This window comes from Chroicocephalus ridibundus, chromosome 1 (genome assembly GCF_963924245.1).
Source record: "Chroicocephalus ridibundus chromosome 1, bChrRid1.1, whole genome shotgun sequence".
NCBI lineage: Eukaryota > Metazoa > Chordata > Aves > Charadriiformes > Laridae > Chroicocephalus > Chroicocephalus ridibundus.
In genome coordinates, this window is record NC_086284.1 from 73,743,044 (window position 1) to 73,760,847 (window position 17,804).

General features: G+C 43.2%; 1 protein-coding gene across 2 annotated transcripts in view; it reads left to right on the forward strand.

The window, feature by feature from the left end:
* The window catches only part of AFF3 (ALF transcription elongation factor 3), a 338,460-nt gene extending 324,309 nt beyond the window's left edge, over nt 1–14,151 (forward strand). For both annotated transcript variants that reach the window (XM_063339571.1, XM_063339580.1), the window contains exons 19-21: nt 1,049–1,098; nt 1,230–1,444; nt 2,823–14,151. In XM_063339571.1, the coding sequence (XP_063195641.1) occupies nt 1,049–1,098; nt 1,230–1,444; nt 2,823–2,944 (387 nt within the window). In that variant the 3' untranslated portion in view covers nt 2,945–14,151. The remainder of the gene's footprint in view (nt 1–1,048; nt 1,099–1,229; nt 1,445–2,822) is intronic.
* The last annotated feature ends 3,653 nt before the right edge of the window (nt 14,152–17,804 follow it).

Genomic DNA, 17,804 nt, shown 5'->3' on the forward strand with positions numbered 1-17,804 from the left:
GATGTATGGATGGTTTCAGGGAAGGCTGCAAGGAGGTCACTTTCCTCTGAAGAATTAGAAACCGGCCGTTGCTGAATATGAGGCTGCAGATGGGATGGATCAGAAAAGTTCTGTTTCTTAGACTTCTGGTTTTTACATCCTTCTTTCTCACAGGCCCAGGACTAAATCAGTCACTGCACTTGGGAGAGGGGAGGAGTTTTTCCACAGGTCAAATGGGCAGGAACCTGCCAGTAAATTCCCATCAGCTCTCGTAGATTAACTATGAGAATAATTTTAGCAATTCAGTTTCCATTACTGCGGACACATGAATTTCTCCTGCTCTGTAAACATAGTGCTTGTGCAAGGTAGTCTTTCCTCAAACAATGAAATTCTTTAGCCTAAGCACAGTATACCAGTGAGAGTCTTAATGACTGCAGGTATACAAGAGATCACGCTAAACGATCTCATGTCCCCTTCTCGGGAACCCTTCATCTTGAAAAACCGCCAGTCTACAAGAGCAGTCTCTCTGGCCCTGTGAATGGTGCCATATTCAGACCAACGGGAACAGCTCCAAGAGGAGCAATCGTGAGAGAGATTCATGCACCCGGTGGTTAAAACGCCCACCTGAGCTGAGGGAGCCTCCGATTCACATCCCTGGGGTCAGCCAGGATCCTAGGAGAATGACATTTTTCTTTGGGGGCAGGAGAGTAGGAGGAAATCCTTCTGGTTTTCTCTGGCACAAGAAATTCCAGCCTAAACCTCACAAAGAGTCCTGGCAGCGCTTTCTTCTGAACTCCCAGGATTTCTGTGAAAAGTTTCGGTTTCAACTAACATATTTTCCTAATCATCCCTCATCCCAGGATGTTTAATAGACTGTGATTTGAGTCTGTGCTGCAGCACTGCTTCATCACAACACCAAACTAGGCTGAGTGGGTTTATTGCATCATGAGACTCGACTACTTCTATCTGCACAATTTTTTCTTTACATTACTTTTGTGCTGTTTAATGGTCTTCACTTCACAGTATTATATAAATTATATGCATTGTGAATTATATTTTTCCTTTACAGAATTCGTCAAAAGCTGCCCAGAACCCATCTCCTTGGGGTGCCAGTGGAAAGTAAGTTGCACAGAGACTTACATCAGATTGGCAGTCAGAAATTCCATTTTCTTACCTGCAGTATGTTCTGATACTCTCACGTTTTTAATCACAACATCTTTTAAGTAACTGTAATTAACATCTTTTTCCAGGAGCACAGGAACTCCATCACCCATGTCGCCTAGCCCTTCTCCAGTCAGCTCTGTAGGATCCCAGGGGAGCACAGGGGCCCCTTCCCCATCTCCTATCATCAGCATCCCACAGCGGATTCATCAGATGGCTGCCAACCACGTCAGCATCACCAACAGCATCCTGCACAGCTATGACTACTGGGAGATGGCTGACAACCTGGCCAAGGAAAACAGAGGTGAGTGAGTCAAGGCAACGGACTATTCTAGTAGTCCATCCTGATCAAATCACATGATTTTCATCAGAAAAAGAACTATTTTGATAGGAATCCTCTCTGCAAAGTAGGACTGTAGAGGTGATTTTTTTCTTCAGTCTGCTCCTAATCTGTTCCAAAACAGCCCCAAAAGGCAATTTTGATAGCTGTCTCGCTCAGAACCATCTGATTTTTTTTTTTCTATATTTGGCTGGTCGGGACTGGTGACAGACAGGTCACAGACATAGCTGTGGGTAGGATTCACTGCCATCTGTGTCATTCCAGAGAGAAAGGTTTGTGGGAGGCAAGGCAGGTCCCTGCCCCTCAAAGTCATGGAGCTGGATGGGCTGTGTTTAGCCAGACCATGCCAAAAAGCAGGAGCACGCTTCCTTTCTGCAGAAGGAATGAACAACCCCTAGCCCTCCCCATATCCGAGCAGACACAGATGGGAACGAGGTGCCTCGCTCCCTCTTCAAAGCAAACTTCTCTCAGCTGAACTGGTTTCCATGAGCAAGTGCCTCAGCATCTGACTTGATGATAAAGTATTCCTTGGTTTTCAGGCTGATTTATGTATTTAAGGCAGGGACATGGGCAGGATTCAAATAAAACTGAGGACACCTAAGTGTAGGTGTGTATATATGAGTTTGGGGGCCAATCTCCAATTGCAGTTGATGGAGCTTTGTTCAATACAAACAGCAGAGCTTGGACAGCTGTTCGGTTCTCCCTGAAGGGGACACAGGGATACAATTCGGTTGCTTAACCATAGCTGCCAAATGCCACTTGAGGCATCCTCACCTACGCTGTCACTCCAGAAGTCCCCTGTACATCCTGTGTTAGATTTGCCAGTCTGGGCTGTATGTATCAACTGCCTGAGGGCATCTCAAATGGGCACTGCATGCCTCTAAGTAGGTCACTGAATTTAGTCCTTAGTGGCTAGTTAGCCAAATTACTCTTTAGGCTGGGATGACCATGTTGTACGGGCCTCTATTTGTCTGTCACAGTAGCTTAGGTACCCAGCATATTTACAGATAGGCACTTGCGTGCAGACTTTTTGATTTAGTTGTCCTCAATCTCAAAAAAAATCTTGCCCAGCATATGTTTGCTTTATCAAGACTCAATGGAAATTAATGAAAAGCAAAGCTGAAGAACTCACTGTTTTGTTCTTTGGAAAGAAAATTGTTGTGCATCAGCCTGTAACATCATGAACCACAAGGCTTTAAAATTAATCTCACCAGCACTAAACTTTCATTCCCATGAAATGTTCAGCTTGACTCAATTTGCAAGAGAATAAAATCTATTAAAGGGTGACAAGTAGCAAATACAGCTTCGCTCTTCTGATGCTGATTTTTTTTTTCCCCTGTAGATTTTTTTAACGACTTGGATGCATTGATGGGGCCTATCACCTTGCACAGCAGTATGGAGCATTTAGTTCAGTACACTCAACAAGGACTTCACTGGGTGCGGAATAGCGCCCACTTGTCATAATGACTGTGTGCCATTCACATGGACAGTATACCTTTCATGGATAATTCAGTTATTCTGGACACTGTGCTACAGAAATAGTCAACCACAGCATTGATCCAAACAAAGGTGAATATTTCTCCAATATCGAGCAAAATTTTTCTGAGTGTAGACATGTATGTGTGCATATGTACAATATACAATGACGTCTCTTCAGAATTAATTGCTCTGTACCACTCTCCAAACATTTTCATACACTAGAAACACTAGAAAGAACTGATCTTAATGCACAAAACGTACCCTTTCTATTCTTGTGCTGAAAAACTCAGAAACCAAAATCTCATGGGTTGGTTGAACCAAGTGCAATAAGCACAGATCCCTATTCAGGAAAGCTCTCAATAAATTCTTAACTTTAAGCTTGTCCTGAAATCCTGTTGACTTCAGCAAAGCTTAAGCACATACACAAGGGCTTTCCTGAACTGGAATGAATGAGGGCAAATCACAGACATGGAGAACTTTTACTGCGAGCATGGACACGTCACAGGCGTTTCAATATTAATGTGCTATCTCCCTGTTACTTCCCCATGGGGGCAACAGAGGGGTTGTGTAGTCTACGTTAAGTTGGAGAAAAACAGCATTCCTTCATGTGCAGTAAGTTTCAACAAATTGCATGCATTTCTTTATCTCATGTCTTTTTAAATAACTTTACCTCTTGTTCAGCTCCTCACCAACGGTGTAACCTACAGTATCAAGCGAAAAGCCTGAAAACAGATATGTTGATAGCAAGAACTTAAAAGAGATGGTGGAAAATTGCATTCTGTTACTGACAGTGAATAGATAAATGAAAAAAATATGGCAAACTGCAATCCACTTAGTAAGAAAATGTGTTCATTTCAGCTGTGTACACACAGAGAGACAGAGAGAGATCTATAACGGTTGTTGGCTTTGCATGCGAAGGCTTCATCCCACAGATTTTGACTTTCATATCTTTTTCATCTAGCAGAAGCTTGCAGCATTTTCTTCTAGGCTGTATGGGAGCATTACATGCAATTTCCTTTATCTGGGAAGCCGAGTTTGCTGCTCATCAGGCTAAGAACTGTTTCCTATCGTAATCCTCTCACTCTTCATGCATAATCCTCAACCAGGCTTTAACGTTTCTTGATTTATGGGATGTTTTCAGTTCCTGTTGACAGGCTGTGTTTTTCATGCCAGAAGAATTAATCCCACAATAATTGGAGTTTAATTTGGGTCAGCTGAGGTCAAGGCCAGTTCATATCAACCGTGCTTGCATTCAGTGCATTTTTGTTCATGTTCAGGGGTTTTCTTGCATTTAGTTTTCTTTTTCTGTATCGGAAATATATTTTTTTTTGCAATCAGATTTGCAGCCTTTGCTCAAGTCAGCAGCTCTGGTGACTTTCAATGGACGGTTCTTATCCAAGTCGCTGCTTGGACCCTTTGATTGTTGTTTTCTAATCTATTTTACTTATATATTAAGGAAAAGTGAATACAAAAGACTCTTTCAATAGAAGATACAAGTAGAAGTAGCCACTGATACCAGTGTTTGATTGATTGGTCCTTGCTGTCTTTTTTTTTCCTCCCCCATTTTTGAAGAGCTGCACTTTGAAAAAAAAGATACCAAACAATGCGGCATGTTTTCTCAGTAAAACATCTTTGGTAACACAGGCGATATGTAGCCCATGGCAAAGAGTGGGCTTGGGAGCACACTGAGCCCCACGTACCTGCATTATTTTGCCGAGGCTGCTTACCATAACTCCAGCTAATGCTCAGACTTAGAGCATTCACCCTTTGAAGCAGCTCGGTGGGGTGGCTACCGAGGGACTGCTCGGCCCCAAACCATCCTGGGCTAATATTTATGTGCCCGTTGGTGCTCCGATTCTTCCCCCTCAAGAGAAGTCCTGAGCTCAGACTGTGGTCACCTCAGCGCAGACTTGAGCGTTACGGCTTTAGGAGTGAACACAGACCTGCCTATAAATGACAAAATACACATCCTCCAAGTCCTCCCGTCACTCTTAACTCTGGCTGTCACCCACCCCAGAAGGAACACAATTTGTTTGGTCACAAGTATCATGGAGAACTTGATCGGTGCCTTTCCGTTTATCACTTGCCTGATCTCTGGCTGTGGAAGTCTGTTGTGATTTACCAGACTAGTAGCAACGGATTCTGTCAGCTGCTTCAATACCGTATGAAGGTACTGTGGGATTTCTCCTCAGATCAGGAAAGTGAAACTCCAGTCAGATTAGCTTCTGTTTTCTTTGATGGTGCCTATGATGTTTATCTTCAGATAAGTTTGGGGGTTTGGGAGCCCTTACTGCTATTTAATGTTGAGAAATTTTAGAAGTGACATATATTACTTGCCTTAAATGGAGTTTAGTTTTATTGCACATGTGGCATTTGAGTTTCAAATACGGAACTTCGAAGCATGTTTATTTTACTAAGATCGGGATATTTTTCTTAATCACTATGAACTCTTTGTATGGATGTAATATGTCAAGAAACTTCAAAGAAACGCAAGAATTAATGCTGTCCTGTTGTAACATTTCCGAGTACTAAGGATCTCTTGTAGATGATTGTCCTTTCTTGTACATTGTTCTTAAATTGAATTATTCCAGCTAAAATACCCATTGCTTCCATGGAAAAACATTGGGGTTTAGTTTTCGTGCTGGCATCATCTGTCTTGTCTGGTGAGCACACTGAGCCTTAACTTCTGGTGGTGTAACAGGATGAAATAGCAGCCATTTAAACCAACTAGATATATAAAAGAATTAGAGGGTTTGGCCTTCTCTCCATAGGGTTTCTTGCAGCTATACTATTTTGGTGAGGTAATTTAGAATACTCTCTTGTGCAGACTGTTCGCTGTATACAGTTGCTGGTCTTTAGATGACTGAATGTGGCATGGTGACAACAAATACTTCATTTCATCTTCTTAGGGCCTGGTCTGGAAAAATGCATGTGGCTTTTAGGTCTGGTCCAGTTAAGCATATGCTCCACCTTAAGAACCTGAATAGTCTTAGGCACTTCACCATGAGTTGAAGGTGCTCCGTGTGTTCTGGATGGGACCAGAGCAGACTGTCCTTCTTTGAGGCTCCATGAAAGACCCTGTCTTGTTTTAATGTGTTGTAAAAGTCCAGGAGCATGCAGGCTTCTTTACACCATACCAATGTTCGGGTTCATTTTGGGAAAGAAGTCATTCTGTACAAATCCAGAAGGATTGTGCCTGGAGGGAGAGGTTTGCTTACAAACAGAGGCTTCTGAATCAGTCAGGGTTGGTAAAGCAGTGGGAACGGATTCAAAGGAACCATGTATTGCAGGTGGATGCAAGAAACAGCAGCCTATAGGATCCTCACAGACAGCAAGATCATACAGACCCCTTGGCCTTAATCCTTTATAGTATTCCACGGTGGTATGAGTGACAGGTAAGAACAAAGCATATGCAGAGGTTCGAGTGTGGCCAAAAGCTGAGCATAGTCCTCCTTGTTGCATGGCAGGATATCCCAACCCCTTGTTTGCCTATTTCTTTTATCCAAATATCACAGGGCTCCAAAGGAAGAGATTATAGTGAACAGAGGACCTTAGGTAAAGGAGGTTAAGAAGATCAAGCCCTAAATGTAGATACAAACACATATGTATATACTGTAAATCTAAATAGTAATAAAAGTCACTCAGCATGAAGGATATTACTAGTGCCTACCATTGATCATCAAGTACTCATCACTGAGCAGCCATATCACCTCAGAAGTGCAGTAACTGTTATCAAAATAATTTGTGCAGCTAATTAATTTATAAGAAATGCACCTTTGGGACTGTGCCATAGTATCTCTTTTGTAATACAAATGTCCAACCATTTTTCATGGCTACTGATTCAAATCTACATCACTGAAATGTCAGGATATCTTTTTTCCCCTAGATGAGGACATATACTTAGATCTGGCTAATCTGTGCTTAGTTTATCTACCCAAGAGACTTTAGTAGTCACCAGCCTTAACGCATGTACAGTATATACTACTCACTGACTTAGTTGTAGGTTTTAATCCAAATGAAATTGGAATTTGCGAAATGACTTGGATTAATGGCATCTGCCTCAGATATCCTGCAGATGTGACATTGAATGATTCATGATTTTAAGCAGGAAAGGTTGAATTTTATGTAAATAACAGTGGATGAATTCCTTGAGGTTTTTACAAGAAGATTTTTTTAAAATGAAAAGATTGTCAAAGCAATAGGTTTTTTAACTCTCCTAAATTTTCTGGAGGGTCATGGGTTCATGGTCAAAACTATATTAAGAACATCTCCTTCTGCAATATGCCTTGACTTTACATAATCCTCTTAATGCTTAATATGTCAGAAAGAAATGTTTCTTTTTCACAGCGATAGCAACGTTTCCCTCCCCCATTCAGGGAGAATCCTCAAACTAAAGAATAAAATCTCCTGGCACAATAGAAATACAAACAATGCCTGAAGAATATGGACTTGTTAAGATAACAATAGAAGTTTGGCTGGCGCAGACCTAACATGCCTCTCATTTCGGTATCTTTTTGTTAGCATTTACATCACATATTTGAACTCATTGTGTTTGAAACTAGAGAATTAGTCTGATATTCATGTCTTAAAAGGCCTGGTAGGTCTAATCACTATCATAATTATAATTGTTACATTAGCTTATGTGCTGTGCACCGAGGGCTGGGAAGGCATGTAACCACAGATAAATTTGTCAGAATGCATTCAGAAAAGCATTTGGATGATCTTATGTCTAGTCTGTCTCAAAAAAGGGTGAACAATGTCTCTCACCCAATATTGTTAGCATGAAAATTTCAGTCTCTCATAAAGCTGCCATTTGCCCTTAATAAGGCCAAGACTCCATTTCCAGCATTACCAGTTGCCATGCTGTAAATTATTTTTAAGGTTAACAAACTGGTGAGGCTGCATCTCAAGTACTGCATCCAGTTTTGGGCCCCTCACCACAAGAAAGACACTGAGGTGCTGGAGCAAGTCCAGAGAAGGGCAGTGAAGCTGGTGAGGGGTCTGGAGCACAAGTCTCATGAGGAGCGGCTGAGGGAGCTGGGGTTGTTCAGCCTGGAGAAAAGGAGGCTGAGGGGAGACCTTATCGCTCTCTGCAACTACCTGAAAGGAGGCTGTAGCCAGGTGGGGGTTGGTCTCTTCTCCCAAGTAACAGGTGATAGGACAAGAAGAATCGGCCTTAAGTTGCCCCAGGGGAGGTTTAGACTGGGTAGTAGGAAAAAGGGTTGTTAACCATTGGAACAGGCTGCCCAGGGAAGTGATTGAGTCACCATCCCTGGAAGTACTTAAAAGATGTGTAGACGTGGTGCTGAGGGACATGGTTTAGTGATGGTTTTGGCAGCATTACATTTACAGTTGGACTCAATGATCTGAAAGGTCCCTTCCAACCTAGATGAGTCCCTGATTCTAAACTGGGAAAGTCAGTTTAGGCCCTGTTTGTGCTTACCACACTAGAGCTACGTAGAGGAAAAACACTAAGATTTGGAGCGTCCAAGACTCCATCATTCTTTCAAAAAGACTATGGTTTTCCTCAGCGAAATGGGTGGGATTCAGCTGGGGCTATTTCTTCAAGCTCAAGCCACCTTTCAAATGGGGTGCTGGAGCATCTAGCAGGTACCCACAGGTTGCATAAAGGCCCTTGCTTTCCCCCACAAAACCAGCAGTAAATACAGCAAGGCTCCCTCTCTTTTGCCATCTGCATAGCTTGAATCTCACTTGCTGTAGCTTGGATCCCAGTCTCATCCCTGCTGACCTTGACAGATTCCAAAGGGTACAAGGAAAACAAGAGAATGACGAAAAAATGGGGATTCCCTCTGTCCCAAGGCAGATATTCCTTTTTGGGAGTGAATATAGAGAACAGCATGGATCATAAGGCACTCAGGTCTCATGTTTCCCATATGTACTAACACGGGGATACTTAACACTTATCTGCCTCATAGGGCTTTATGAGAATTAATTAATGTTTGCAAATCACTTTGTATCCTCAGAAGGAAAGTGCTGTAGAAGAGCTACGGAAAAAACTGCTAAGTACACTGGATGAATTTCACCCCCGAGTCCAGAGCTACAAGACCCTCAAAATCCTTAAATACCATGGAAGCTCTCAATGTAAGCACCAGAGTATATAGAACGTCTGCTTAGCGCTGAGGGGAGTGAGAGCCTAGGTGAAATTGCTGTTCCCAGAGTATCTATAACTTTGATCCTGGTAGAGAGGAAGAATCACAACAGTACATAATGGGACAAACACCGTAGGTTAACCAAGTGCTGTGTAGCCATCCTAAGAATTTCAAACCTTTTTATGTCTTTGAACCACTTTGTGTTTCTGTGAAAGAAATTTGCCGCCCCAGTTGTACCAAGTGTGTTTCTCATAACAGCCTCGGAAGTATTCATTTGTTATTCCAAATCCATATTCAAATAACTTTAAATCAATGGAAATTTTCTTTTAGAATGGTGCATTGCAGAGAGGACTGGTCACTTAACAAAACATTTTTTAAAAAAGTCTCTCTCATAACAAAGTACGTGCCTGTCTGTGATGCACATTACCAGTAACTGAGCCGGGAAGTCAGAGATATATTCATGGAGTTTCCTTCCCAAATCACACCATCATTAGCCAGCATCCTCGGATCAAATCCCAGCTCTGTTCTGAGATGTTACCTCTAGAAGTCATCAATAAAGCATTTCACCAAGGATCAAACATGAGTCAAATCAACAAAATATTTCTATTGCTGTTCATGTTATTCAGGCAATACTAACAAATCCTTTCTTCCTTAGCACTAGTTATCCTTTTCTCCTCCACTTGGCATTCTTAGATATGGAATTCTCACCCTGCCAACAGACATGAAAGGAAACACTTCCTGCTGGAACAAGCTAGACATAGATAACATTTGCCAAAGGACAGGCCCTTCTTAGTCTTTTTCTCATTTCCATTTTGGAAAATATTTGTATTAAAAAAGGATACTTTCATTTGCAGTTTAGATTTATCATGGAATCAAAGAGTCAGAGAATGGTTTGGGTTGGAAGGGACCTTAAAGATCATCTAGTTCCAACCCCCTGCCATGGGCAGGGATGCCTCCCACTAGACCAGGCTGCTCAAACTGGGCTTGGACACTTCCAGGGATGAGGCATCCACAGCTTCTCTGGGCAACCTGTTCCAGTGCCTCACCACCCTCATCATAAAAAATATCTTCCTTATGTCCAATCTAAACCTACCCTCTTTGAGTTGAAAACTGTTGCCCTTTGTCCTGTCACTGCAGACCCCAGTAAAAAGTCTTTCTCCGTCTTTCTTATAAGCCTTCTTCAAGTATTGAAAAGGTCGTAATAAGGTCTCTCCAAAGCCTTCTCCAGGCTGAACAACCCCAGTTCTCTCAGCCTGTCCTCATAGGATAGATGTTCTATGCTTCTGATCTTTTTTGTGGCCCTCCTCTGGACCCGTTCCAACAGGTCCATGCAATCAGTACATCCCCTATCTTGATACTGGGGCTTGATCCAACCCAGGTGCAGGACCTTGAGCTTGGCCTTGTTGAACCTCATGAGCTTCAGGTGGGTCTTCTCCTCAAGTCTGTTAAGGTCCCTCTGGATGTCAAGGTCCCTTTGGGGATCTGCCTTCACCCATGACAAACAAGCCTGACCATTTGCATAAGGTGCTGTATGGGAAGATGGGACTTCTGGCTTTCCCCAGCAAATCACATGTAGGTAATTTGTGTCATGATGAATAATTTATTTTTTATCTCCTCAGCCTGTCATTTTACCTTCCTGGCCCACAGTCGGCTCTTCCTGCAGTTCTAGACATTTTCTTCCTCAACCCCCATCTCCCAGACTGGGCTTCTGACATGTACGACAAGGTAGAGCTGAAATTACTCACAGGAAAAAAGACAGAGGGCAATGCAGAGCTGCTCCAAGCAGCTTAGGACCTTTCTGCTTTCTTCTCATTCCCACCCCACCCGTGGAACTGGCACCCACATTCTCCCATTATTCGTAGCAAGAGAGTTCAGTTCCTTCCTGAAGGAAGAGACAGTGAGTGCTGATGGCTCCACGCACAATTTCTGACCAGCTCTTCTGCTTTGCGTCAGAAGGCGGATGGGAGAGACCAGGAATCTGGGGATGGAAAGCCCTCAGCACAGGTGACTCAAACACCCTGTGTGAAACAGCAGCATCTCCTGGCCCAGCACCACTGTGTTACTGATCTGCTTGAATGAGCATTGCCGCTTTATGGCCCTGGGGTAGAACCAGCAGGAACTGATGGTCTCACACCTGTGCAAGGACTTTTTTTAGGCCATTGAGGACACACACTCAGCCTTGTAACAATTCACTGGGGTTAAATAGAAAGAGAAGGTGCAGTGGGAGAGAAAAAAGGTCCTGATTTAAACACAGAAGTTGGGATTCACCTCATCTTGTACTGAAGGCCTAAAATAAGCGCAGTGAATCCCACCCCAGAAGTGCTTGTTTCTGTCCGCTGGCTACAAAGGGAATTTAGGTGATGAGATCAGGTATAGAGGTGCTATAAATCCCACCTCAGGTTTACAATCATACCTATTGCTAACGAGAGTGCCCGCTGATATTGGTAAATATCTTAGGATGTGCTGGTGCAGGATGGGGCTGAGATCATATTGGGAGAGATTAGATATACCGGAAAATAGGTATGCAGTAAGTACCTTTATTTCTGAGATGTTTAAAGCATACATTTTAGACTTGGACCACCTCTTGCCCACTCTCTAATTCACTGGGCCCAAATCCAAAGAATTCAGCAGTTCCTCGAGGACTGAATGTGCACCTTTCTTCTATTGAGATTACTGAAATATCAAAATATATTTTACAGTTTACTAAACATTTGCAGGCACTTTTCCCATATGTAGTCTGGAAGTAGAGCTGGCTTCCTGTAAACAGAAGAAACATTTTTTCTGTAGATGGCGAAAGAGATGAGATTGGCTGTGAGACCACATGAGGCCAATATTACTCTTTTTTACGGAAATTCAACAGCATTTTTCAATTCATTACATGAAAACGGCAATTTTATCCATGATGAACAGCCTGTAGGCCACCCAGGGCCACCTAAAGCCTGCCTGTGGACCAGCAGTCCCGTAGGAGCTCCTCGGGCTGGCCAGGCAGCATCCCTTGCTGTCAGTGGTGGCAGAAAGAGCGGCGTTGCATTGAGAGCTTCAGAGCAGATGGGTCAAGGTGTGCTTGTGGTGCCATTGGTAGTCTCTGTCTTTCCGTGGAGGGCAACAGGAGGAGCAGGAGCCGAGGCAGTGGAGCCAGGCGGTGTGAGACCTGCTCTCCGGGTAGCCCAAGGTTAACCCCTGGTCCTCCTGCGCAGGGACATTACTCCATGGCAGATGGAGACGATAACTGGTGTAATAAATCATGTCTGCGCGCGCACACATCTTGCGGCAACTCCCTGCCTCCCTGGGCATATTATTAATGGAAACCTGGACTGCGGTGGTGTCCGCTGACCAGGGCCATGTTGTGGTAGGCATCCTACAGAGACTCTCTTCCATGGAGTTGCCACCATGCAGAAGCCAAAACCAAACCATGCTGCCAGTGGGTGGGGGAAACAAACAAGCCGGGAAGAGAGCACAGGGCGGCCAAAATAACAGGATGCTTAAATTTGTCATTACTTCTCCAGCCAGTTGCAATAATCGCAGTAGTCCTAATTCCCTCCCCGTTTCCCATGCTGCACGTAGCACCAGTGGCCGAAGAGGCGATGTGGCGGTCCCCCTTTTCACGCAGCGAACTTGTAAGCAAGGGTCCCTGGCCGGACGAGGTAGGCGAAGATCAGCTTATGACCAGAATTATTTTTGTAGCAAACCGCAAAGATTCATTTCCATGTTTCGTTTACGGCAACAAACGTCAGCAGGTTTTTTTGTAAAATGATTTGAGTCGGGATGGCTTTATTTGCAGCTCATAAAATATCGCTCCTGTTTCTCTCTGAGGGTGTGCTATCCGAGGCCTCCCCCACCCAGCCAAAGCTGCAGCCGTTTATCTTCCCCATGAGCATAATCCCACAATATGTCCCCATACAGCAGGCAATATTGTTTACACAGGTTAATAAACGGAGTATTCTGTACAGTAATTTATGCTGTAAAGTATGTACATATATCACAGTAGCAGCCACAAAATGCTTTAAACTGCCTTATTTATTAGATCAGTTAGCATTTCCCCCCTTGCGCCAGAATACTTTAAATTATTTTGATCTTTTGCATTAGGTATTTCTTTTAGTTACTGCATTTTGACCCAATTATTGACAAAAAAAACCCTGGTCTTTACAGTAAGTAGATATCTAAAATGTAGGTAGAAATAGCAAAATCACTGCCCATCCAACTAATATAGCTCTAATTATGATTAAAAGTAAATATGGTATACTCTTATCTGTGTATCATAGTATATGCCAGAAATCATATTCCATTTGTGACCAATACAACCAACAAGAGCTTTAGTAACTTCCAGCTATTTCATTCTTCCATTGTGAGACAAAAAAATAACAAACTACTTAATCTAAAATGTTCCCCATGAGAGCCCTGGTCTTATTCCTCCCTCAGGCGAGACTCACACTGGCTTCGGTGGGAGCTTTACCTGAGTAAAACTACAACATAGGGACATGACAAAAATAAATATATCACGTATGAACAGTACTTGTGCTTGGTAGTCATTCCTTTTCTCGTTAGTGAGAAACATAGGGTAAACACTACATCTGTAATGCTCCTCTGTCTCACTCCTTTCTTTTTGCTGTACCAGTAAAAAATTGAGATTCAAAACCAGTTGTATTTGTTCCATTCGCTCAAGCAAAATAGGGACCTTCTGGGGATCAGTTCCGAGTCAAACTAGAAAATACGAGAAAATTTTGCTTTTGTTTGTTTTCATGTTAAATTATGTTACACAATTAAACAGGTTCATGCATACAAAGGCAATGAAATTATTAATGACTTGTTTTACTGTTTGGAGATTTTGCTATGTCCACAGTTCATATAAAACTCATGTAGCACAGTTTCTGGGATGGTGAAAAATCCTACTGTAATGTAACAGAATGAGCCTTAAGGATTTGTAAGAATAAGCACTTTTATATTAAAAAGCAAATATTAATTCATCAGTAAGATTACTTTTTTAATGTGACAATAAACCATGAAATCAACATCCTTCTGTCTCAATTACGCCTCATCTGTCTCTTTCTTAAACCTTTTTCTGAGTAAAAAAAAATTGCCTGGTTTTGTGTTACGGCTTTCGGGTCCCATCACAGTCGCCTGTGCTCCTGCCGAAGCCACCGCCCCCTCTCCACACTTCATTCACAGGTGAGCTCGTTTGAAACCTTCATGCAATGAAGGAGGGAAGGCTTGTTCATCAAAGCGGATCTCATTAACAAGGCACCAGATTTAACTTTGGTGTCTGACAAAACCAAAGACGTGCAACGAGGCAGCTCTCTGGGGAAAGGAGAACAAAGTCACTGCTGCTTTTTAGTGAGGCACAGGATGAGCGCATAACCAATCCAAACTTTTCTTTATTTATATTTAGAAGAGAAGCCGCTGCACCTCAAGACCACTAACGTCTGTAAGTAGTGCCAAGAGAGCCATGACCTCAGCAGCTGCAGAGCAGCAGTTCACAATTTATAGGCCGGCGTTATGATAAAACCACATGAAATACAAGTACCGAGCCACTCTCCATCTTGCCTTCCCCTGTACACGCACACACACACACATATTTTTTGCCAATTATTTCACAATTCCTTCAGCTTCCTCCCACATAAGATTGCAATCTCTCAGAAGTATTTATTCCAGCATGGTTTTTGTGGCCAAAACCTAAATGCTGCTGTTTTAACATAACCATTTTGCAAGCGGTAGCTTCTGGTGGTTCTTTTCTGCTTGACCAGTACCCGGGGAGTGGGGGGTTGGATGTTTTCTTACTTTTTGCTGAGGAAATTACGTTTTCCCAAGCAGCCTCTGACAGATGAGGCAGGTACTGGCTGAACATCTCAGGGGCAGGCCAGAAGGAATGAGCTTCCCAAAAACTGTCCTGCACTTTCGTGACTCACCACCATACAAACATGTGCCTTTAATGGACTGTAACGGTCGCATAGAGAAACACAAATGGAGAGCTTTTGCTACCGAGGGCAGGGAATGTACTTCAGGAACGAGCTCTGGCTTATGACGTGCCATGATTCATGATGGGCTGACACAAGACATCGCTGCTCCCTGCCACTGCCCGGAGTCTCCTGTTGGGACAGGAGAACAGGCAATTGAATGGTCTCCGCAGGCACTGCCATCATCGAAGGATGGAGACAGCTTCCCCAGGAGTTGCCTGCAGCAGCTGAGGAACTGATGTGCCACGTACCAGAGGGACAGTCGCGTGTAGCTGTGTTTCTGAGGCCACCGAGGCTCAGAGAGAGCCCACTGCCGCTGCCCACACCAGTGACGGTTCAGTCCTACGCGGCACACACAGCTCCATCAACTTCTGCTGGGTTGGAGCTGCTTGCTTTAGCCCTGCCTCTCTCCCTGACCGCCTCGCTGGTTGCAGGTAATCCTGCAAAATATTCACGCAGAATTTGACTTCCTGACTTGTTCCTCAAAAACCTCCTCTTCTCAGCGTAATTCAAGGTCAGGAAAGAAGTCAGGCATCACCGAGCTGAAGACCTGGAGGGCCCATTATGATGATCTAGTCTTGCTTCCCAGGAAAACACAGGCCATAACGTTTCATCAAGGGATTCCTTTATCAAAGGCTAATAACTCGACGAAGAGAAGTCTAACCTTTTATTAAGGCACCCATTCCTGATTTAAAGATACAGAGCCATGAAGAATTTACCACAGCTCTTGGACTGCTATTTGCTAAATATTCTGCCCCAGGGCTTCACTTTGAATGGTATCAAAGCCAACTGCAAAAACAAACAGAAGAAAAGAAAACTCAAAACCTGAAGATGGAATATGTGCACTGAAAGAAGGGGGAAAAAATTATGGTGAAACTTTACATTTTAGGAGAGTTTCTGCTCTTAATTTGACGAAAGTATGTATAGACAGTAGTATTTGCTATTCTGAAATAGAATAGGCTATGATCTTGTTCACTAGACGTGCAAACCCACAATGCAAAACGCAAAAGGAAACGCTACAACAAGTGCTGCTGAAATGCAGACCCTGTGGTGGTCCTTTCACATTTGTGTCAAGCTCACATTCGTAATAATGTGACTCTCAGATTTTCTTTACGACTAGGAACCAGCAGCATGTGTGGATGTTTCTTAAAATGAAATCCAGGCTACACAACTGTCTGGATATGGATTATTAGCTTGAATCTCCTGTACTATAAGGAATTACAAATTAGTAGAGATGTATTGAGAGTGTCTCCTAGGATCACTTATGCAACTCCTGACAGCGTGAGTTTCTACTGATTTGATTTTCTGTAGTCATTTTTCCAACACCTGTATTACAAATCAGCTGTAAGAAGCTAAGGTTAACATATGTCAAGAACTATTACTTAATAGCATGTATGTCTACATGTGGTTTAAAATAATGGAGAACCCAATCCTACAGACACGGATGTTTCTTTTTCCTTTTTTTTTTCTCCTGTTCCCCAGAAAAGAATTTCTCATTCCCACAGTGCTATGGACAGCTTCTGATTTACAAATCCCTTCAGGTAAAGCAGAGAGAGTGGGCATTAAGCACAAGGAGTATATCTATTTTGAAAAGCAGCTGGGGAAAAGGTACCCATCTTTGAAAGATTGCCTTGAGAGATATGCCCAGCCCTCTCACTGCTAGCATGCTTCTCAAAAAGTACTAAAAGAAAGCTTTTGCAGCAATGGCTACTCAAGGATTTAGGCATTTAGAAACATCATTTTAGGTGCCTGGTCCCAAAAAAAAGAGTACAAAGCCCTGTGTCAGGCCCCAGGCCACCTATGCACTATGTGGAGAGATCTGGATAACTTGGATGAACAATTAAGAAACCTTCACTTGAGGGAAGAGCTCCCGGATCCAGGCAAGTAGCAGTGCCTGAGCAGGGCAATAAACTCCAGTCCCTTCTAAAGCACCAGCACCCGATGCAGGGCCTCAGACAAGCCCTTCCACCCAGACAGATCTAGGCAAAGTATGTTCCTGCAAGCATTTTTCAGGGTGGTGAGCAAACCTTTCAGGAAACGAGTGAACCAGGAGGCAACAGTTCCAGTATTTAATTTTTTTTTTGCAGGTCAATATAGCGGATTATTTGTTACAACCTGGAAGCAAGCCTTTCTTAACGTAAACAGGCCCTCTCTCACGAAGAGGCCCTACTCCAAGCTGCGTGTTGTGACCAAGTACTTACTTGTAATACTGGTGTTTGAAAAATTACTACAGCAACTTAAATCAGTAGAAACTCACACTCCCAAGAGGGGCTCCGCAGTCCCAGCACCACCCACAGTGCACCCTCTGCCAACGGCCTGGGACATGTGCCACCACAGCTTGTGTGCTCCATCCTCACGTCCGTCCTTGCACATCCCATACTGGCAGCAGTCAGAAAAAAATTCATTACGTTAAACAGTCCTTTGATATCATCAATAGAGTAGTTCTTACTGGCATCCTAAACTCACCGGTAAGCTGAAAAGAGAGGAAGTTAAGAGTGATAAAAGTTCTTTAAACTTCAAGGACACAAAACAATAAACAAGGTATCATCTGTTTTGGCAAGTGGCTGCAAACTGGACTCAGCCGATCCGGACTCAGTGGATTGTTTTTATAGCTCTCTTCATGATGCTGCATGGAGTAAAAGCTTCAAAGAGGTTTAGAGGGAGCAGAGATCATTTGTTATTGCTTCACCAGAACATAAATTTTGACTAGGGAGGGATTTAAAGATCTAGGCTTAGGTCCTGTTATCTAGCTTGAGCTAATAGTTTCTAATCAAAACAAGATAA